At 36.3% G+C, this 24,457-nt stretch overlaps 1 protein-coding gene across 3 annotated transcripts in view; it reads right to left on the minus strand.

The window, feature by feature from the left end:
• LOC133525063 (uncharacterized) overlaps positions 1 to 24,457 on the minus strand; it is a 51,486-nt gene that overhangs the window by 12,226 nt on the left and 14,803 nt on the right. For 2 of the 3 annotated variants that reach the window (XM_061861285.1, XM_061861284.1), the window contains exons 9-10: positions 1,469 to 1,706; positions 1,195 to 1,281 (exon numbers count right to left, since the gene is read on the minus strand). In XM_061861285.1, coding sequence (XP_061717269.1) covers positions 1,195 to 1,281; positions 1,469 to 1,706 — 325 coding nt within the window. Of the gene's footprint in view, positions 1 to 1,194; positions 1,282 to 1,468; positions 1,707 to 6,108; positions 9,222 to 10,999; positions 11,205 to 24,457 lie in introns of those variants that run through there. The other variant, XM_061861286.1, reaches the window with a different exon arrangement.

The raw sequence follows: 24,457 nt of genomic DNA on the forward strand, positions 1-24,457 counted from the left end.
ATGAACTGGAAAATACCAGAAAACAAGAAAGAATGACTACTTTACGCCAACGACGAGCTGCTTCATGTAAAATTGGAAGTTTAGAACTTCAGGCTTTCCATTATGATTGCAAAAAACAATACAATGAACATCCAAGTATTGTCATCGGAAAAATGGATACGATATGCGAGTATTGTCATGCACGGAAATTTAAAGGCGAATACTGCAGTTCTGTTAAATCGATAAAATATGTATGCAAATATATTAATAAAGGCTGTTTTTACGTTAACCAATGAAAACCAGCATGATGAAATAGTACAGTATCAAATGGGTCGTTACATTAATACCAACGAAGCAATTTGGCGAATTTTAAGTTTTCCAATACACGATCGAGATCCACCGGTTCAACATTTATCCGTCCACCTATAAAATGGACAACGTGTGTTTTTCACAACAGAAACGGCATAAAAAGTTGCGACGGAACCACCGACTCGAACAACTTTAACAGCGTTTTTTGAATTATGCCAGAAAGACCAATTTGCTAAGACTTTACTCAGAAGTACCCAGCTATTATACATGGGATACAACAAGTAAACAATTTAATCCTCGAAAACGTGGAATGCAAGTAGAAGGACATGATGTGTTCAAGAGTGTAACACAATAGGACGAGTCTACACAGTGCATCCAAAAAACGCTGAATGTTTCTATCTACGCTTATTACTTCACACTATTCGTGGTCCAACGAGTTTTGAAGACCTAAAAACTGTCAATGGTTACATTTTTGAGACATCGTGAAGCATGTCAAAGATTAGGTCAACTTGAAAACGATAATCATTGGGATACACATATAATGTGTAATATGTAAATGTATTTATCATATATGTAATACGTATAATATCATATGTAAATAATTGTGTGAATAAAACATAAATTTTCCATTTACTAAGGTGTTTTTTATTTTAACTTATAATTATTTCAATTAGTTAATTAATTAAATATACTTTCTATACACCGCATATTTAATGGTCGACTACTTACTTACTTACTTACTTTCAATATCTAAGATAGAAATCTATATTATCTACGTTAAAAAATGCATCCTCAAATATTTTTTATACCATTAAACATGCGATGTATTTTAACCCGAGCAACGCCGGGTTTCGCAGCTAGTATATATATATATTCGCACATATTTTTCCATGCTGGTATACGTACCAATTTCGACTACGTTTGTGCTGTTGTGTTCTTGGATGTATATTTTATTTAGTATCTTAATATACTCATTCGCCTCTTTGTAAGAATCTGTAAAATAAAATGTTTATATCATTGAAAGGAAGATAGCGCTCGCGTTATCGTTTAACTTTTCTATAAATAAAACTGTGCCATGTCTATGTCTACGTTATCTGTACGCCACCCTAACATGGCCCCGTGGTGGACATTAATAAGTGATAAGATCCTACTAGTTTATTAATTAATAATAACAGCTTACTTGTCCCAAGTTTGACTTGCGCAGAATGAATCTTCCAGTCATTAGAACACTCCTCTCCTTTCTTCACACGTTCCTTAGTTTCTGACGCCTCCTCTATTGGATATTTAATGAGAACTTTAGCATCTGCTGTTTCGCGGAATTTTATCCAGGATCGCGGAATGCAAACATATTTATCGGGGTTTGTGAATGACCGTTCTGTCAATTCAACCACATAAAACTGAAACGGTTCTGGAATCATCTGAAAATAAATCGGCAAATGTTAGCTATCGGCGCGCCCGCATTTACATATATATTTAAACATACTATTTAATAATCTGTCTCAACACAACTTGATAAGTGTATTCTCTGAACTTGTAGAAAAACTCGATATGAAAATATTTGTAATTCTACCGAACAACGCGTCTGTTATTACTTATTTGGTAACAAATTATTATTAGAACAGTACTACAGTTTTACCACATGTTGGCAACAGCGGTGCAATAGATTTATCATGCAGGTCAGTCAGCGGTCGCTCCACCGGGTCAATAATTGCCAATAAAATAGCCCAAAGGCTCATAGAATAGTTGACGTGTTTGAGTATCACGAGATGATTCATGGTATAAATTAAAAATAATGTCCTTATTGTGTTATGATATGATCGAATAATGGAAGAATCATTTTCCAGCTGTCTCGAAATAAGGCTATCAGTACACCTAGTGTAAATTTATTCGATGGCGCAACGTGACTTACGCGTTTGCGTTAAGTCTCATTTTGTATGGGATTTTGAGTTTCCAAAACGTTCCGCTTGGCGCGCTGTGTCTAAATCCCATACTAAATGAGACTTAACGCAAACGCGTACGTCACGTTTCGAAATCGATTAAATTTACACTAGGGGCTCAGACGTCTGTAGGTTTTATTATAATTATCAATGGAGTGGTACATAAAATGATAGAAATCGTCACGAGACGATTTATAAGTTTTTTAACACATTTTATTTTAAACGTCATTAAAATTTAAAAATACCTAACAAATATAGATCCAATTTTGATCCAATATTAACAAATTATCAGGTACAAAATACGTCATATTAGACTTAAGTACAAATCTAAATAATAAATAATGAATGACTTATGAAAGCGTTTACAAATTTAATTTACAGTACATATGGGGCTACTTTATAGCACTAGTGCGAGAAGTAGCATATTATGTTACTGTGTCGAACATTTAAAGGGCCATATGTACTGTAAAACGTTGTACGATACATGTGCGAATAGGTAATTCGCAACTCGTGTCGATTTAAAACACTCCCTTCGGTCGTGTTTTAATTTATCGCCACTCGTTTCGAATTTCCTATTTTTCGCACTTGTATCGTAATGTACTATTTTAAAGCTCTGAAAGTGAAAACTCCGCCATACAAATGATGCAATTGTAAAATGTATTGTGTTGTTGGTAAGCCGGACCTACCGGCGACCTTTGAATTGACTCGTGGAATTTTTATTTGATAACCTTTGACTCAGGACTTTCGATTATTAGCTATTGGTTCATCAGTCAACGATCGAACTTCCTCAATGGTTCATGTAGGTACAGTCACGTCTGAAAATATCGCTACGAAAAATGTACCAAAAATATGTATACACTACCTTAATATATGGGCAATAATAATACGTTAATAATATACGGGTTAATATACGGAGGTATTACGTCGGGCCAATATGTCCGGTATGAAGGCCATTCTAATGAAAAGCCAAGATGGAGTGGTCACGTCTGTCGCATGGATGACCGTAGACTCCCTAAGTCCGTTTGCTATTTGGAACTCAAGGATGGGAAGCGTAGCCACGGGGGACAGTTTCTGCGATATAAAGACGTTCTGAAGCGTCATCTCAAAGCTTGCGACATTCGATTAGCGCGTTGGGAGGAGCTCGCGGTTCAGAGATCAGAATGGCGCAATAAGGTAAAAGAAGGTGTAGCTACTTTCGAAGAAGCTCGACTTGAACGACTTGGACCAAAAGCGCCTTCAACGGAAGTCTCGACCTAAGCCGTCCTACGCATACACATATAACGACCAAGGCCAGCTTTATTGTGCACAGTGCAACCACTGCGACCGGACTTTTAAGATTAAGTTCGGTTTTGCGAGCCATATACCTACGTGCTCATCAGAGGAAATTGTAAAGGTCGCCGTTGTCGGATACAACAATAGCGGATATATGGGGAATACATATTTTTGGCGCTTTTTTCGTCCATTTACATTCATTTCGTCATTACTCCAAAATCATTGCTGTTGATGGATAAAAGACTTCTATCTGAAAGTGTGCTAGGATCAAAGTTTGAGAACCTCAATATTTTGCATTTCAATTAAAATGATTCATCTTTAAATGTTCGTTATCTGTGTATAGCGCGGAAAAATAAGTCGAAAAAATGACCTCAGTTTTGGAGTTTTCGTGGTACCGTTGAAAATTTTAAAGTCAACACTTTGCAAATTGAATTTTTTCAAAATTCATGGTAAATGCTGTGAAAATCTAAAATTTCTACTAACACATTCCTTGTAACCTCTATTCCGATTAAAAATGATTTAAATTTCAGTGAATATAGCATACCAAAGGACCGTGATACAATACGGAGCCCGGGGCGGGGTATTGGGACCGTACGAAGTGCATGTGGGGGAAGTAAAGCGACCCCAGCGCATAAGGTGGTTTCCTTTAATTTAAGATTACTCCTGAAATATTCATTTAAATTGTATGGTGTAAGGGACCATTGTAATTTGTATGAAATGCTTAATATAACTAAAGTATTTAATTTGTTAATTATTCATACTGTATCCGTATAAATAGCTTTGCAAATGCCACATACTATGTGATCTTTTTCTAGAAGTTAAGAATGGGTATAATAAGATATCCTTAAAAGATAGACATTCAACATCGCGGACTTTTTTGTAGACCCATGAACGAGTGACAACCCCACCATACATTGTGTTGTTATAGCTCAAACGGATCAGGCAGCGTTTTCGATTAAAGCTCCTAGCCAGCGTGATTTTTTTCCGACATCGTTATATTTCAACCAATTTACACAAATCTTAACAAGTTATTTACCAAAAGCTTCATCAAGAATCACTTTATTGATGAAAATCCTATGAAAAGAAAATCATTGTGGCATTGTGAATTTTATCTCGCTTTGTGTGGTAGGGCACTGCCAGTGGATGTCATTCCAGATCTAGAGCAGAGCCCAACTGGGGAAGTACTTACCAAATGCTATTATAAACTTAATGATTTTTTGGATGATAAAAATAATGACGAATGTTATTAGATATCTATTCATCGCTATATTTCGCATCGCATTATTGTTAATATTTTATATGATATGAGATTTTTTTATTTTTTATTTTTTGACATTACTATTAAAATTAATATTATATACACTACAATTTTATTGCATATAAAATTTTAACTATCAATAATATTATCTCTTAGTTGTGAATGAATTTGTCGACATAAAATTTAAAATTGGAATTAGTATAGAATAGTATAGCATAAAATCAACTAACCATTGTTATAAAACCTCGATTAAGTACATAACATAGATTTAAGACTATTGCTGTACCCTATCAGGGTCCATGTGAAACTCACAACTACTACGAGTATGTAACACCTGTACAAACCATGGATGCAATAAAGAAAGAAAGAAAGAACTGGGGAAGTACCTCCACCTTACAGAAAACCGCAGCCAAATAGCACTAGACCCTACTCATAGTATTGTGTTTCTGCCGGTGAGTAAGGTTGCCAGAGCTTAACGAGGGGGGAGGGGGTTAGGGTCGGCAACGCGGACGCCTGCAACTCTGGAGTTGCAGGCGTACATATACTACGGATACTGAAAAAAAAAAAAAAATGTAGTGCGTGCGTTTTACCCTAGACTTGCGGACGCTAGGTTGCGTGACAGTCGTGCACAATGCAGCGAATAGCGTGGTCGTGGTGGCGAATAGGTAGCGAAAAGACAAAAGTAGAGGACGTGCGCGAAATCACCTTTTCATACAAACGTAGTGCTCATTTCCTCTCTGGATATTAACATTATTGAAAATATTTTGACACAACTTTTTGTATATCGACCACAGCTATGCCCCTACGTTTGATATTTTTCCATTTTTTTTATTATTATAAGGAGCATTTAAAAATTTGTATGAAAACTGTTTTTCACTCCTAATTTTTACAATACTGAAATAATCGAAAAAAGTCAAACGTAGAGGCATAGCTATTATTAGTATACATTGAATTATGTAATAGTACATTACGATGCAAGTGCGAAAAATAGGAAATTCGGAAAGAGTGGCGATAAATTAAAACACGACCGAAGGGAGTGTTTTAAATCGACACGAGTTGCCAATTACCTATTCGCACAGGTATCGTACAACGTTTTACAGTACATATGGCCCTTTAAATGTTTGACACAGTAACGTAATATGCTAATTTGCGCACTAGTGCGGTAAAAGTGCATATGTACTGTAAAATACTTTCCATAATGTCAATATCCAGAGAGGAAAATGGGGACTACGTTTGTATGGAAAAGCAGCCGTCCTCTCTCAATGATGAGCTCAAATGAAATTATAGGAAAATTATGCCGATACATTAGTAAAACTAGGGCCGGATACCTTTCCCAACTGAAATAAAATAAAGTTTAATTTCATATATTTATTCTGCATAAAAATAGACTTCTTTAAACCAAAACGCAGTCTTCATAAAAAATACAGTGTTGTGTCAGAGTTATTACATAGTCAAATAATTAGTTTTACATTATTATAGTCTGCCAAGCCATTAACGACAGTAGAAAAAAACAGCAAAATAAAAAAAAACGTAGGCGCAAAGAGTAATCGTCCCGTATAAAATTTTAATTTCATGCCCTTTTCTACTAACAATCTTGTTTGACCGGCTATACTTAACTTTACTAAACGGGAAGTACAAACCTAATACCCAGGTAATTTATTATTACTTTTTCACCTCAGCAACTCGAACAAGCCTACTTTCGTCACTCCGGGGAGTGACGAAAGTGTGACTTTCCTCACTCCAGGGAGTGAGACAAGCTTTCGTCATAATAATGATGCTTTTCATTCATGAATGTAAATAAATGTGGTTAACTTTACTTGATGTTGAATTTTTTTATCCTTTAATATGTTCTCACTACTGAGGTGAAAAGTTGTGCGTGTCACACGAGAGCAAAGTTATTTTACATCTCGTGTTTTTAAGTCCCTCGCTACGCTTAAGATTCTAACTTAGAATCATTCGCTAAATCAGGAATCAGGACTCAAAATCAACACTCGCAAGAAAAACCAACTTTCCTCTCTTGTTGCACAAATAACTAATGCCTTTATGGACATTTGTATCTAAAAAAATTATAATGAGGCATTATCTTGAGACTATCAAGTGATCAAAAATAAATTGTGCCTTAAGTAGTTGAAAATAAGACACTAAAACAGTCCTTTCACACGTACGTGCACGTCATAATATTTTTCACATATGAAATCATTTCGAAATTAATTAAATTATTTTTTTATAACCGGCACTATAATTACAGCGTAACTTAACACTTAGAATAATAAAGCAACTATATTAAGTTATTTTCAAAAAGCTCAAATAACTTTTTGAAAGTAACTTCACATAGCTTCATATCAAAGTGACATTAACAACCAATGCACATACATTCCCAGAAAACACTATTTAAACCAATTATTACATGAAACAGCATCGATCTTACACTTAGTTCAATAAACAGCCTTAACACTAACACACACAGTTTAAATTTGAACAGGTAAAAGACAAAAGAAAAGCAAAAATAAACATTCGATTTTCGAACACGGAGCAATCGAAGAGGCGTTTCCAGGACAATGCAAATTGTGTCGCGAACCAACAGCGATAGTAGCTGTCAAAGTCAATAGTACACTTTTGAATGGTTAAAAAGAAAAAAACACCTTTAAGGCCGGCTGTTCCTGTCGGATTCCTTTGATGGCCGGTTCAATAGAGGCATGAAAATGAGAAAAAGTCTCCGTAACTAGATATTCGAAGTTCTGAACTGAGATTTTTTTTCCACGTGCACCTTTGATGACTGATGTACGTATTGCAATTCAATTCGTTCAATTCAAGTAGGTATTGCAGTTTAATCATTTTCATTCGGCGATATTTCTTACTTGTGCAACATCAATGTTAAAAAAAGAAAGCTTTTATTTAAATCTGTAAGAATTGGTCAGTAAGTTTAAGTATACCGGAGTTGTAGCAGTCACTGTGCCCGAATTTAGTTTGGAAACAGTGTACAATATGTAACATAGACAAAACTATGAAAGTGCAAAATGGGGAGGAAGGGGCCTTGTCGTCGGAAATGGAGGACTAACTAATCTTCGATTTGCCGACGACATCGTTCTGTTCACCTCGACTGCTGTTCTGCTCCTTCAAGACCTTGAGGTTGGACTGAAGATGAACATGTCGAAGACTAAGCTAATGACCAATAGCACACCACGTAGAATATGTCCGTATTGCATATGTTGCATATGTCCAAGAGTACATTTACTTAGGCCAAATAGTTTTCCTCCAGGCGCAACAAGAGAAGGAAGTCGAAAGACGGACTGAAAACGCGTGGTAGACTACGAGTCCATGAAACATCCGATAAAAGGCGATCTCCCAATGTTGCTTAAGCGTAAACTCATGGACATGTGCAAACTTCCAATTCGCACCTACCCGGAACACCACGCTGCGCTCTAGAACAAAAGAAGTCGACGTAGCTCGGAAAGCAGCCAAGCTAAAGTCAGACTGGGTTCGTCACATCTACTGCATGCCGAGTGAGCTGGGCCACGGTCGCCACAGAGTGGCAACCCAGCTCAAAACGAGGATCTGGCAGACCAAGTCGGCGATGGAGAGACGAGTTAGGAATGACCAGAGACTGCACAGGATTGGGAAGACTTGAAAAAGTGGGGGGAGGCCTTTACCCAGCAGTGGGACATTATAGGCTCCCAATAATAAAATAAAATAATCATATTTTTATAATGAGTCAGATAATTCAGTTTAAAAACAATCGTAAAATGTAGATACTTAATTATTATACAATACATCTTAATATTTTTTATAGAAAATATATGCTAGAAAGGTACATATAAATCTTTTAGACCTAAATGCTTAATATACTAATACATAACGCATAATATATAATATGGTTCAACAACCGCACAAAACAGAACACACGCAAGAACAAAAATGAAGTTGAAAATACATAAAACTGGGGTCAAAATGCTAAAATTTTAAGTCAACGCAGATGGCCGCCACTTAATGACGATTTGCGCCAAAAAGCGCTTTGGACCGCCCTGTTTTGACATAATTGCAGTAAATATGGAACCATAGTTTTACAGATTTACCATTTTATTAGCGAACCGACAGATGAGGTTATAGTTAGGATGACATCGTCTATTTACATCGGGATAACTCAACTGCAATGTTAGCTTCGTCAGTAGAAAAAGGCGGCAAATTTTAAAAATATAGGCAGGCGCAAGGGCTCTGTCTCCCATAAGAATATTGCTGACCCTGTCCCTTTATCTACTGACAAAGTCGGCTTGCTAGAGTATATGTAGAATGCAAAAACCTTCCTCTGTATGCAAGCTATGTTTACAGGTATTTTATATCGAAACCATCTGCAGCTTTCTGTTTAAGGAACCGGATATAATCAGACATGTGTTTCTTCCATTCATTTCTCCCTGTTACCTTCACATCATTGCTGAATTTCTTCTCTTCAAGGTATTTATCCAGTAAAACTGCAAAGAACGATTTTATGAGTAATGTTAGACTGGAGCACAAATAACAAAACATAAATTAAGGATTTACATGAACAACGAAAAAAGCGGCCAAGTGCGAGTCGGACTCGCGCATGAAGGGTTCCGTACCATTTAAGACGTATTAAAAAAAATCTACTTGCTAGATCTTGTTCGACATTTTACCACTTTGGACACACATTTTACCACTTTGGAACTGTCTCTCGCGCAAACTATTAAGTTTAGAAAAAAATGATGTTAGGAACCTAAATATCATTTTTGAAGACCTATCCATAGATACCCCACACGTATGGGTTTGATGAAAAAAAATTTTTTTTAATTTATTGACGTATTAAAAAAAACTATTCACTAGATCTCGTTCAAACCAATTTTCGGTGGAAGTTTGCATGGTAATGTATATCATATATTTTTTTTAGATTTTTCATTCTGTTATTTTAGAAGTTACAGGGGGGGGGGGGACACACATTTTTTCACTTTGGAAGTGTCTCTCGCGCAAACTATTCAGTTTAGAAAAAAATTATATTAGAAACCTAAATATCATTTTTGAAGACCTATCCATAGATACCCCACACGTATGGGTTTGATGAAAAAAATTTTTTTTTTAATTTTTTATGACGTATTAAAAAAAAACTACTTACTAGATCTCGTTCGAACCAATTTTCGGTGGAAGTTTGCATGGCAATGTATATCATATATTTTTTTTAGATTTTTCATTCTGTTATTTTAGAAGTTACAGGGGGGGGGACACACATTTTTTCACTTTGGAAGTGTCTCTCGCGCAAACTATTCAGTTTAGAAAAAAATGATATTAGAAACCTAAACATCATTTTTGAAGACCTATCCATAGATACCCCACACGTATGGGTTTGATGAAAAAATTTTTTTTTTAAATTTTTATGACGTATTAAAAAAAACTACTTACTAGATCTCGTTCGAACCAATTTTCGGTGGAAGTTTGCATGGCAATGTATATCATATATTTTTTTTAGATTTTTCATTCTGTTATTTTAGAAGTTACGGGGGGGGGGGCACACTTTTTACCACTTTGGAAGTGTCTCTCGCGCAAACTTTTCAGTTTAGAAAAAAATTATATTAGAAACCTCAATATCATTTTTAAAGACCTATCCATAGATACCCCACACGTATGAGTTTGATGAAAAAAGATTTTTTGAGTTTCAGTTCTAAGTATGGGGAACCCCCAAAATTTATTGTTTTTTTTCTATTTTTGTGTGAACATCATAATGCGGTTCATAGAATACATCTACTTACCAAGTTTGAACAGTATAGCTTTTATAGTTTCGGAAAAAAGTGGCTGTGACAGAATCGGACAGACAGACGGACATGACGAATCTATAAGGGTTCCGTTTTTTGCCATTTGGCTACGGAACCCTAAAAAACATAAGTGGCTGCGAGGACGAAGGTTCTATCAGGAAGGCCGGACTGTTAAAAAGTGAATGACGTGCGGTGCGACAACATTAGCAGTTGACTGCGCGAGAACCAGAGATTACTTGCGCATGTAATGGCATCAGTTGCGTTAAATCTAAATCTAGCAGTGGCTAAATCTTGTAAAAATACAGATATTGTATGTATTGAATTTCTTTACAATATGTATAATGTCATATACTAAAGAAAATTTTCATCTAAATCGCTTTATGCGTGAAGAAGTTTAACACGGCTACTTTCGCATTTATACTATTAATATTATAGTAGGGTTCAAATATCTAAGCAGACTAAAACAATCGAATATCAGAAATTCTCACCTCGAAGAACTTCAGTCTTTAACTTTACAGTGTGGTGGTCCGAAGACGAAGTGCCATTCTTCAGTGTCACGTCTAAGGTCAATAACGTCTCTTTGTCAAAGAGGATTTTAAGAGCATTCTCCACAAAGTGCTTTACGGTCTGAGAACGTAGCAGAATCTTCCATTGATCGCTAGTAACGAAAGAGTCCGTGTTTACAATGACATCCTGCAAAAAAGTTAGACAAACAAGTTACGTTTAATCTATACTCTGCTAAGCCAGCTTTGTAAGTAGGAAAAGGCGGCAATTTAAGAAAAGGTATGAGCGAAGGATTGATAAATATTATCAGACGTTATTACACAGATTGACTAAATCCTACATTAAGCTCACGAAGGCTTGTTTTGTGGGTACTTATATAGACAACGATATATATGTCGACGCGCAGGTGATATCATTAGTAAATCCAATGGTGACTTACATTACATACTTAAGATTCATCATAAAAACTTGTTAGCGACTCCTGTGCTAAAGGCGCCGTAGGTAATAAGGATTGAGCTGGGAACGTACTCGTATTATATGGCGTCAGGCGTTTTTACAACCTTTCCAAAGCTTGTAAACCTTTCCAAAGCTTGTCATGTCTAAAAGTCGTATATTACGCATATGTGAGATCCATCCTTGAATATGCATCACCTATCTGGTCAGTGTGTTATGCTGTTCATAAAGACCGCATCGAAAAAATTCAAAAAAAATTTGTTGCTCATTTAAATTATAAATTCAAGAAAACGTCTGCTGGGTACAAAGGTAACTGTCGGGAATATAATCTCCATTCACTCGAGGATAGGCGCAAAGTGGCTGACATGAGCCTACTTTTCGATATAATTAGAAATGGGTTAGACTGCCCTGAACTGTTATCTGGCTTATCGTTTCGAGTTCCAAGACGTCGAACTCGACACACAACTCTGTTTCATGTTCCCTTCCACTCCACTAACTATGGTTCTAACGCCGTCTTATCACGGATCCCACACTTGTATAACACCGAATTCTGCTCTGCCGATCCTTTTGTAGGGTCTAAGTATAAATTTAAAAAAGACATATATTCCGTTTTGCTCAGAGATAACGAAAATTAATATAAAATCCGTTTTGTATTATTTTTGCCACTTGTTCTAATTCGTTCGTAAAATAAGAAAACAAGTACAAATCTTACAATAATAATATCTAAGTAGGCATATCATAACTTCTTCAAGCTATGTGTTGATGGGTACTAGGGAAATGCAATGCAATTTGTTAGAGGTATTTTTTTTATTTTTTTTTTAAAGGAGTTTCTTTCTAAATGTTGAAATTTTTATTTCTTACTACCTAATTCTACCATTAATAAAAATTCAGTTCAAATACTATGTTCAGGTATTTATTTGGATATGTTACTAATGCAAAGTTTATGGTCTTTTGCCAAAAGTAAATTAAACTCGATTATTCATTAAGTACATATTTTACGACCGGTACGTATTTTTAAGGTTTCGAGCATTTGTGTGTATATTGTACATTTTCGTCGTTTTTAATTTTTTTGTTATTTTACTTTGTTATGTATTGCAATTTAATGGATGACTGTCATTGGCCTTCTTTTATGTAAGCATTTATATGTTTAGTTATATTTACGGCTGTTGTTATCCTAAATACCAATAAAAAAAAAAAAAAAAAAAAAAAAAAAAAATTTATAACGTTAGAAAGTGTTTTCGGAAATTGCTCTGGTTTGGTATTAAATTAGCTCATAGTTTTTGTAGACGTGAGTGAGGGTGCAGCTCAGGCAGAGCTGATACACTCTCGAACCACTATTGAACCTCGTTCTGATCGGACAGTAGCAATAAAGAGACTGCATTACGCCACGCGTCCTAAGTTCTCGCATTAATACCTTTGCCCTTAGGGATGTACTACCTAGTGCATCTATCTGGTCCTGAAAACCGAAACACTAACTTACGCTACGACATCGGAAGTGGTGGAACGTATCGCGAAAATACCGCGAGTTTAAATTATGCAAGGACGTGTAAAGAGCAAAAAGGTAACATGCGACGAAGGCGGAGATTTCCTTTGAATACTGTCTGGTGTCTGGACATCAAATTGGGTCAGTTGTTTCCATTATAATCATTACCTAGATGATGTATCATTGTTAATTTGCCTGCAATTTGTTGCTTATTCGACTGCATAAAAGTAGATTTTTCTAAAGTGGATTTTTATATTTTACGTATAAGTGGAGATGTTATTCTTGGGTATTATGAAATTGAATCGAGGATTTTACCTCCAGGAATATAGTGCGCCTTTGTTTGACGTTGGTGATATATGTAGCTTGTTTGTAGACTTGGAGTTATTTTCCAAGACAGTAAAAAGTTTTTATTTGATGATTAATGGAGAAAAGATGTGAGTGAATCTAAAATTAAATTTGAAATACTTTGCGATAGAGTATTAGGATAGCGATCGAAGAGTTTATTAAGTTTATTTCACTATATGAAAGTTGCTGTTTGGTGATGAGTATGCCTGTTGTTACGTACCAACTTCTATTTATTCTCGACTCTGTACCATTTTTTATAGAATAAAATGAAGCATATTATTGTAAAGTATGACGATTTCTCTAGGCCTTAGCCGCGTGTGCCCTTAGGCAGCTATAAAATCGAAAACGTCAGTAGCCTACGAGTACTACGAGTATGTCCGTCGTATCCAAAACAAGATAACTTCCTAACCTAGGGGTTTTCTGGCAACACGTGAACAGTCTAAAATCCAAAGGGGGATTTGAATCGCAGGTTAGTTATGAGGGTCAGGATACGAAGGGGCTGAAGTAGCCTAAGCATTCTCAAACTTTTATTCTAGTGTTTTTCTACCGTCTGAACCTCTCCTTGACTATAAAAAACATCCGTAATGACTGAACACGTAACGCAAATTATAAAAATATAAATGAAATACCCCTCGATGATTTACAAATTGGCATAGCTCATTTAAAACCTCAGAGCGCCCCTGACCCTGATGGCATACCTACCCGCATTTGTCATCAAGGGGTGTAAAGAATGGTTAACTGGGCCGCTACGTTGTATTTTTAAATTGGTCCTTAGTTGTGGCGAGTATCCGTGTCGGTGGAAGGTTACATGTTTATAAGACGGTAATTCTCAACCTTGGACGTTTCGTTCAATTTTGGGATTAGATTCGATTTGGAATAATTTCCGTCCTGTAGCCATTCTATCTTCAATTGCCAAAGTGTTTGAGTCAGTCATAAATAGACTTGTTGCCTCTCAAATAAAACCTTACCTCTGCGATTCTCGACACGGTTTCAGGCCTAAACGATAAATGAAAACAAACCTCCTAACTCTGGTTGACTCCGTATCTGAGCATTTAGATAAGGGAATACAAGTTAACGTTACTTTGACTTTAAGAAGGCTTTCGATCGCGTGGATAACGACATACTCTTAAGCAAGTTGTGTAGCGTTTGGCTTCTCACCAAAACTGCTCCGGTTGTTTGCCAGTTATCTGCGCGATCGACACCAATACGTACAGTATTGATGCTTCGTTTCCGAATCCTACCATACGTTCCGGAGACAGTCAGGATTCGATTTTGAGCCCCGCTGTTCTTTGGCATAATGATAGATGACTTAGCCTCAGTTCCCAAGTACGCTAGATGCTTATTATATGCTGACGACCTAAAGCTCATTTATGGAGTGCGGCGATTGTGGGATTATGCATCTTTGCAGGAGGACATTGATAGATAAATAGAGATAGAGATTTTTATTTGCATACCAATATATGTTACATACATGGACCCTCGAAAGGGTGTAGCAAAATAAAAGGTAAGTAGTTCACAATATCACTCTTTATCAGTGGAGCATTAACAATAAGCTTCTTCTTAATAACTTAAAGTGCTGTGATGAGTTTTAGCCGTGCCAATAGTCCCATATTCGCTCAATACCTGCTAGATCCTGATCCCTTGGACCTTTATTCGTGACGTGACATGAGTATCATCCTCGATATGCAGCTCAACATTCATGAGCACAATGAAAGCGTTGGCCACTAACTGCTATCGGAGATTAGGGTTTGTCGTTCGTAAACGCAAATAACATATTTATTGGGGAAAATACGCTTCACAAATTCAAGTGATTTTAGAATATAAAGACAGCCCCTGTTTCTTTCATTTACACAAAAGAGTAATTCTTTAAGAGTAATTAAGTACAGGATTTATAAGCTTTTTCCTGTGAATGTAGGGGAGCGGGCCCCATTATGGGATAGTTTTGTATGAACATCTATTTCTATACATTTTTAATGCAGTATACTAATCAAACTAAGAATAATTCATTCGAAATGTTATATTTTACATTGTTATGAAGTTGTATTCTTCTACCATTCATACTTTTGTAACTACCGACAAATATGAGAAAATTTGACAAAAAAAAGTGTAAGTATCCTAATATGGGATACCTTCCCTATTTGGCACATAAACCTATTATGGGATATCCCATATTAGGCCCATTAACTTATTATGGGATATCCTATATTGGGGATGTAGGAGTAGGTATAGATAATAGTTATAGATAATAATGAAGAACATATAAGAAAAATAGATTACTAATTAAGGTAATGCATGAATATTTACTTAATAAGAAAATGAACTTAGGATTACATATCCCATAATAGTATACATGTACCTCAATATAAGATATCCCATATTAGGCACACCCTGGTATCCTGGTATGGTCGTAAACCAAAAACTAATTGAAATGCAGCAAGAAACAACACATGCACCTCAACACAAACGTTATTATATGATACAGAACCACAAACAAAAACACAAAATCAAACTTACCTTAAGAAAAGTAAACTTCTAACTGGCATATTACAACAACTCTTTACAAAATATTGATGTAAGCACATCTTCCGTCTAACCGAATGGCGACTGACACGTGAGCGTTTCAAAATGGCGTCCGTACAACAAGTGGCAGTATTTCACGGCGTGTTCGTGAGATCGCGCTGCTTGTAGACAGAAATACTTTGCTATTCCAAATTGGGAAACCATCCCATATTGGGGCCCGCTCCCCTATTATCATTAATAATCTGTGAGACTAGTTTTGTGTTATTTTTAATATGATTAAGGGTCTCCCCAAACTAGTCGACGCCGTTTCGGCAAATCGCGTACGGAAAAAGCTTTATGTCAACGCAATAAGAGCGAATAAGTCGTAAATCGGCTCGGCCCACGCGAAACGACGTCTTTCGACGGGAAAACGGCGTTTTGCCGTAAAGCTGTTCGCATTCGTACGACGCTGTTTGCAGCCTACCGCACACGTTCGCATTCATAAATCTCCTTATACCGCCGTACGGTGCCGGAAAGAGTTGACCGGCTCCGATCACGGCCGAGTACCTACGATAAGGACCGGTCAGAGCTGGCGGAAGCCGATCAGCGTCTTCGACGGCCGAACATAGCTGACGACGGCCGAACAGAGCCGATGACGGCCATAATAATCGTAAAACATTTTTGGATCGAGTCTCAACCGAGGATATCGTAAATTAAATTCACCTTCACTTAATCTATATTGCCACAAAGAATCAACCCACGGTCGCCTCCGCTTTTGCTGCTGTTCTAGCTCTTCCAACAAGTAGGCTACGATAAAAATGCTGGTAAGCCTTTTTTTCCATGCCCGTCGTCTACGTAAATATCCATCATCACAGGTTATTAAATAATATGTAACAATTACCAAGGAAAATAATCTTACAGGTCTGTTCAATTTCAAACTCAGGTTATTACTAACAACCAGTCTCCAAAAATGAGATTTACGATTGCCGATCACCCGCTGTCCTACATCTGTTCGTCGGACTCAACGGCTGTACGTGTGCTGTCTGACGTCTCGACGGCAGGACGGAGCACGGGAGAGCCGACCGTCGCTTTACGACTGTTGCGATAGCAAATCGCAGGCGATCGGGCGTCTCTACGGCCGCAAGGAGGATGAGACTGCTAAACGCAGGTGTCCAACCGCGGAGACGGTCGATCGGCTAAATGCGAATAGTGTGGTGTAAAACACTCGGCGAAAGCCGACTCCGCGTCGACTGGTTTGGGGAGACCCTAAGGCGGTGAAATTCCCATCACTTGTTCGCTACTGTTTGTTTAAAGTATCTTTGGTAATTCCTGTTATAGAATCGCGATTTGGTGCTTATAAGTATTACCATGCGTGTATGGCCGCATCTATGAAAGCCTAGAGTCTCAGACGTCTATTGACGTCTTTTTCTAACGCATGACGTTACATATAGCGCTGTCCCGCTTAGGCGAAGTTCACTGGGCTCATGCTCAGACTCCGTTTGAATTTCGCGCGGTTGATGCAACGTAACAGAGAAACATGACATTCTCATAGCCAGTATTTTTATATGATAGGATAAATGAAAAAATGTTTCGTGCCAAAAATTTATTGCTATTTTCGACATGGACTAGTGCGAACTTTAATTAACTTCGTTTGCCATTGTTTTTGTAATGTTCATGACAATTCAGATTCTCTCAATAGCAAAAAATGTGTTAGGATATCTAGAGATACGAGTAATCTATCATTATTAACGACATTTCTTATTTATTAATTTCACTCTTTTAGTTGCAATTCTATGGGTACGCATATTTAAGCGAGATGCGATTGCGGGCTACGTTTTGCGTTTAGAGAGTGGGGCGCCCTATTGGGGTGTGACATTCAAGTTCGATTTACTCTAATTGAGTATTTAGTTAAAAAAACAGTATTTAATCCAGTATTTTTATTTGTAATAATAAATGTTAAATTTAACATCATAGAAGACCATATATCTATGTTACTTAAATAAAAGACTGTAAATGTAATTATACGCAATAATACGAATAAAAAATGTCCCGTCTTTCATTTAATTTCCCTGCATAATAAACCTATTTTAATAGTTATTTTATGATGAATGGTCTTCTCCTTCGTCAGGATCTGACATTTGATTTGATTCTTTGCTTTTTTCTGCCAATCGACTTTTAGGAACTTTAGGATTTTTCGATGGGTGTGATTTCCACCTGTTTCCGTCCCAATCTTTGCAGTTAGCTATAACTATAGGGAGCCCTTTTCTAAATTCCGTTTCTCGCTCAGTTTTATTTTGCCCAGTTGTTAATTGCGGATATCTGTTAAGGGTATCTAGACAATACTCTGAAACAATAATCGAAAACATTGAATATACTATTCAAACGTGAATTAATTAATAGGGAAGTTATGGTCATTCTTATTTTACCTTTCAAATACTTATAGATAGCAGTTTCTATGAAAACCTTCGACTTTTTCTTGGTGCCTCGTACGCCAGTAAATTGTGCGGCGAGATCTTGAGTCATGAATCTCCTCAAAATCATTGCAATCGATTTTGTAAGAGACCATTTCGATGCATTGTACGGAAAAAAGATGAACTCAACGCAATAATTCTGAAATTAAAATGCGATAACATTTTCTTTTCGGTTTCGTTCGTAAAACCGTTATTTTTAAACCGGTTTTTAAGGGAACGTTTTCATAAAGTTCTTGTTCGATTAACCGGTTTAGAACAATAAAAACCGGTTTATTCCGACGTACGATAAACAAATGTTTTCTTCAATTCTACAGTTGTAACAAACTTCTAAAGTAGAAGAGGAAACATGTTGGGACACCTGTTACGACACGACGAATTCACCAAGACCATCATAGAAGGGAAAGTAGAAGGAAGGAGAAATAGAGGAAAGCCAAGAAGGGCATACATAGATCAAGTGAAGGAGAAAGTGAACGTCGTGTCGTATCAGGCCGTCAAGGAAGAAGCCAATGAAAGGCATGCCTGGAGATTGCTTCACCGACAAGAGCGCAGCTCTTAAATTTATGAAAAAAAACAAACTTCTGCTCCGGGGAAGACGTTCATTCAGTGCATTAAGTAGCTCGAGTGCAAAAAATAATAGGTAAAATGGGTAAGTATAAGTACCTATTTAAATTTAAGTGTTTTGTTGCAATGAAATAATTAAATAATTAAATACGTACTATGTTCTGCAATGTACATAATGAAGGCTATAATTCGTCAACAATTCAACTGAGTCTTTTGTGTTACTAAAGTTAACCTACACTTACTGATTTTGTTAATTAACAGGTTGGCTAGACAATTAGGATCATCAATTTTGTTTAATTTTGTCAAATTTTGTTTTAAAAGGCTGCTAATAGCTTTATCGAAGTTGACATTTGTTCTGGTTTTTTGATTTTGCCAATTTGTAATAACATTACGAAGTTTTAATAGAATCATAGAATGATCCGTGATGCTCGTGTCTAATACTAAGATGCTTGCTTTTATTTGACTTTTATCGATCTTTAACATAACATGGTCTAGACAAGTTGTGTCCCTTGTAAGAAGCAGGTGCCCTGGGAGTAATCCATGCATTGCCAATATATTCAGGTAGTTGAGTCGATTTGTGCGTACGGAACTCTGTTGATTTTGTCTATGAATAATATTTATATTGATATCTCCTGTTATTATTATATTGCTGAATGATTTTATGGTATACTCTTGGCTCGTCTCAGTCGTTTTTTGTCACGTTCTTAAATTCGTCCCTTTCTGCTTTCGTCACCCATTCTTCATTCGTCACTGTCGATATTTGGCTATTTCTTATTCCGGCTTAGTTCGGTATTCGTCAACATCATCTTTAGGCATGTTCAATGTTAGTCTATGTTGTTTTTAGACTCACTCGTTATTCGTATTTTTTTTCACGGCACGTTCGTTGTTGGTCCTATTCGATTTTTGGCAAGTTCTTAATTCATCTTATTCTGCATTCGTCACTTACGCTGGAAGTCTTTGTCATCTTTGGTCATGTTTGCTGTTTGTCTTTTCCTAGCGTAGCGTTGGGTATTAGTAATGAAGGAAGCCATAAACAAGAAACTTTATGTTTTCATTTCCTGATGTTATCGCCTACATTACATTATTAGTACCGGAGTAGAGTAGTAGAGGACCAGTCACGGGACAGTAGTGTCCGGACCTTTGGAAGGCGTTAGCTTCGTTATTATTATGCTTTGTAATTTTTCATTCATGCCGCCTAAAACAAACCAATAAACTATATAGTCAAATAGTGAGTGGGGCGAATATCGAAAGAGATAAACAGAGAATGTGTTCAACAAAGAAATATATAAATTACTAAAGAGGCGAAATAAGAAAAACACGAACTTAGAATAGTCCCAAAAACGACAAGACAAATAAAGAGTGAGTCTAAAAACAACATAGACTAACATTGAACAAGCCGAAAGATGATGTTGACGAATACCGAACTAAGCCGGAATAAGAAATAGCCAAATATCGACAGTGACGAATGAAGAATGGGTTACGAAAGCAGAAACGGACGAATTTAAGAACGTGACAAAAAACGACTGAGACGAGCCAAGAGTATACCGATTTTATAGAGTCCAGGTGTGAGTTCAGAGAAGCGATGAAGTCGTCCGCAATTTGTATCGATGTGTTGCGAAATATAATCTAATATATATACTTATATAAAACAAAAATAACTGTACCCATAAAGGCTATTTTATGTTATTTTTATTTTATAATTTTCGTAACAAAAAATAAACAATTAAATTGTGGACGAATTAAAGACCTTAATTATCTACAATAAAAATGGAAATTCACATAATGACTCAAGCAATTAGTGAGATTATTAATACTTGTGACTCTATGGACCAGGTATATAGTCAGCCGTTTTTTAATGAAGAAGAAAACTCTCCTCTTAGTAAGTAATATTATTTTTCTAATAATTCGGAGAAACGTCTGCTAACGATACTAACTTATATACTTTTTTTTTAAGAATTTAATCTGTCATGACTCATCATCAGAACATAATACAACTGCACGGCGCACGCGTCTTTCTAAATACAAAACAAAACACGTTGCTACGTGTCTTTACCTACGCGGCACACCGCCGGCCGGCCGGCCGTCTCGTCGCGCGTCGAATAAACCGGTTTATTTAGGTTAAAATAATGTTCTTTAAACGTTCGCGTTCTTTGAAAAGTTCGGATTAAACCGAAATAAACCGGTATTAACAGCTATTTTAAAAACCAGTTCCGAGCCTTGCATATAAATTCCATAGTGACATATCGTTTTGACAGTTCGATAAAAGAAACTGATTTGATTAGTAGTCAAATACCCTATTCATGGATGCCATCGAGAAAGTGTTTTTTAGATCGCTGACTATTTCATTCCATCGTGACGGTAATCAATAACGGATATTTACTATGAAGCAAAAGTTATTCGAATTCTACTTGAAATGAACATGATATCAGCTGATTGTCATCAAAAGTCAGAGCAATAAATAAAAATGATCGTGAATACAATAAAACGACTCACCTGGGCCTTCATTTTTGGAAATCACTATGAATTCTCAGAGAGCACGAGGGTTCACTACAACTCACAGACGCACACTGACAAATTTCGATGATGCCACGCATTGGTATGTGTGTGTAACGGTATTACCCCACCGCAGCGAAAGAAAAACATATGGAAGACTAACTTCAAACACAATATCAGCCTAAAAGTGGCCCCACAATTAAAATACGCAATACTCAAAACGGACCAATTGCAACTCGTCAAAGTTTAGGTCTGTTTTCTTCGACGAGACCTCGTTTGACCATGATTAGTCAATGTAAACCACCCAAATTACGATTGATCTATTAGAAAATGAGGCGCTATGATTGGCTGTAGCGTTGTCACTTGAAAATACATGACAACCGACTCTAAGTAGACGGTTTCATGCAATATATTTCTACATTTTCAATAGATTCTATGTTTTAAATGAAATATTATTGTATGAAAATTTATTATTTTATTTTAAAGTGAATGAATATACTGGCTTATTATTTGTTCGTTTGTCATACGCGTTAAAAGGCAATGAAGCCTCCGAACTAATTAATACATTGTATCGTTCATCTTATGAGGCACCTGCGACCGCAGATATAATGCAATTTTAAGTTAGGTGACACAGAAATATGTCGGATAAAAATTATATAATGTAAAATTGATCTGAAATCATCAGAAATTATAGTCAAAATCAGTCAAGAGTCAAAAATTGGAAAAACCAGCTGGCAAAGGGGATTTTAAAATTTTGCTCTGATCAAGATGAAAATCGATATCTGAGGATCCGAGAGGCCTTTTATTCTGAATTTGAGATTAAGATTTTAAAAATGCGGCAGGTTTGAATTTCTGAATTTTTCATCTGTGTAAAATTAAAATCGATATCTGCGGATCCGAGCGGCCGTTCATTACGATTCTGAGGTCTAATTTGAGTTTCTCCATTTTAGCTCTGACTAAGATGAAAATCGATGTCTGGGGATCCGAGAGGGCCTTTATAATTAATCTTATGTCAATCATGAAAAAAACGCCCGCCATCTTGCAAGCATGCAGAAATTCGTATTTGACACGTTGTCGTAGGAACAGTTTGTATGGCAAAATAACATTATTGTTCTTACTATTTTCCTCGCAATTTTTCCATATATTTTCACCGTTCAAACCGCCCCTGGACCTAGAAATATTCCAATACCAAAATAAGCCAATAAACCAAAAAACGAAAAGTAATAAATAGCAAAGGGATACCAGGGACTTAGTAAAAATGTACACATAAATAAGCGCCACCTACAAGGACGATTAGTATTTACTACCACAAATTTAAATTATCAAAACAACTACCTAAATAAATTTAAAACGAAAGTTTCTAAATATCAATGATTGTTTAAAAATTGCATAACATCATCCCTATATAAAACCTGTTTTGATCAAGAGAAATCAAAATAATATGATCCTAGCTAAATTATACGTGAAAAGTAATCCCATATTTTCATTTTGATTGTTTGTTGGAACGACTAAGGCATATTTTTTGTTAAAGATATAATTTGAATATTTCTTACTACAACTGTGACAACGGGCCGCCATTTGCGAACTAAACAGCTCCAGGGCACAATGTTGACGCCCCGCCTACTGCGGCACAATTTGTGTGGGGTCATTGTGGAGAGCTAGTTCGTCATCATGTTTATCATCAATCGCTGCCCCACCGCGCCTCAGCTGTTCGCACAGCACGCACACATGCGCGCGGTTGAAAGATTGAACGTGATATTATTATTCAATGGCATCGTTTAGGTTTTAAATTCTCACGTTTCATTTTTGTCAACAAATACCTCTTTGGTGGAACGGATTTTATTAGTAAAAGCATGAGCTCATCCAATTATGGATTTATGTGGCTTGTGGCTGTGGCTGATTTAATTAACAGCAATGGGTTTATTTATTTATTATTTTAAACTTTATTGCACATAAAAAAAGAGTACAACAGGCGGACTTAATGCCAATAGGCATTCTCTACCAGTCAACCATAAGGCAAAACAGAGAAACTTCAAGGTGGGTGCAGTGAGAAATGAACAAAAAAAAACCGTAAATTTTAAGCGAAATAAAATTTCTAAATAAATACTATAGTATGTTTACTATGTTTCATTATACCTTATGACTATGAGTACATAAATATATACATATATATGGATAAACAAGGATAGATACGTATACATACAATTGCACGTGCGTTATGGGTTACTTACCGACTAATTCCCACTACGCCTGCCTTAGCAGGTGGTTATAAAGCAAACGTTTAAAAGTTTAAAAGTTAACTTGCTAATAGGTCTTATCTCTAGGAAAACGCGCATTTTTGAGTTTCAATATGTTTTCCGAGCAAAGCTCGGTCTCCCAGATATTTATTTCTGGAACGTGAATATGTCACATATACTGGCGCGACGCGGTTGCCTCCAAGCGTGAAAAAACTAATTCCATTGTATAAACTAAAAAAATAAATACTGAATTTCAAAATAAAGTGGTACTTTGTGATCAATTTTTCTGATAAAAAGGAGGAAAATACCATTATAGCCAAAGAAAAAAAATCGGCTGACACTGACAAAAGTCGTAAAATGGTCGCAAGACTGCTTAAAATTTATTTTTCCTCATTGTTAAATGTTACCCCTACACATACATACATATGATGATGTGTATACATGTAATTTTTTGGATTACGGGGGTGGCTTAGCGTAAAGCTAAAACTCCCAGGTAAAATAAATGACAAAAAAAAAAAAAAAAAATACGGCTATAATATGGCGGTTGACGAATTTCGTGAAAAGGTCGTGCAATAAGTAAGTAATAGTACATAAAAAAAAAAAAAATAAATAAAATAAAATAAATATTACAGGACATTATGACACAAATTGACTAAGTCCCACAGTAAGCCCATTAGGGCTTGTGTTGAGGGTACTTAGACAACGATATATATAATATATAAATATTTATAAATACTTAAATACATAGAAAACATCCATGACTCAGGAACAAATATCCATGCTCATCACACGAATAAATGCCCTTACCAGGATTTGAACCCGGGACCATCAGCTTCGTAGGCAGGGTCACTACCCACTAGGCCAAACCGGTCGTCAAACTATAGAGGCCGGGAAACGTAG

The sequence above is a fragment of the Cydia pomonella genome, chromosome 14 (assembly GCF_033807575.1).
Source record: "Cydia pomonella isolate Wapato2018A chromosome 14, ilCydPomo1, whole genome shotgun sequence".
NCBI classification, from domain to species: Eukaryota; Metazoa; Arthropoda; class Insecta; order Lepidoptera; family Tortricidae; genus Cydia; species Cydia pomonella.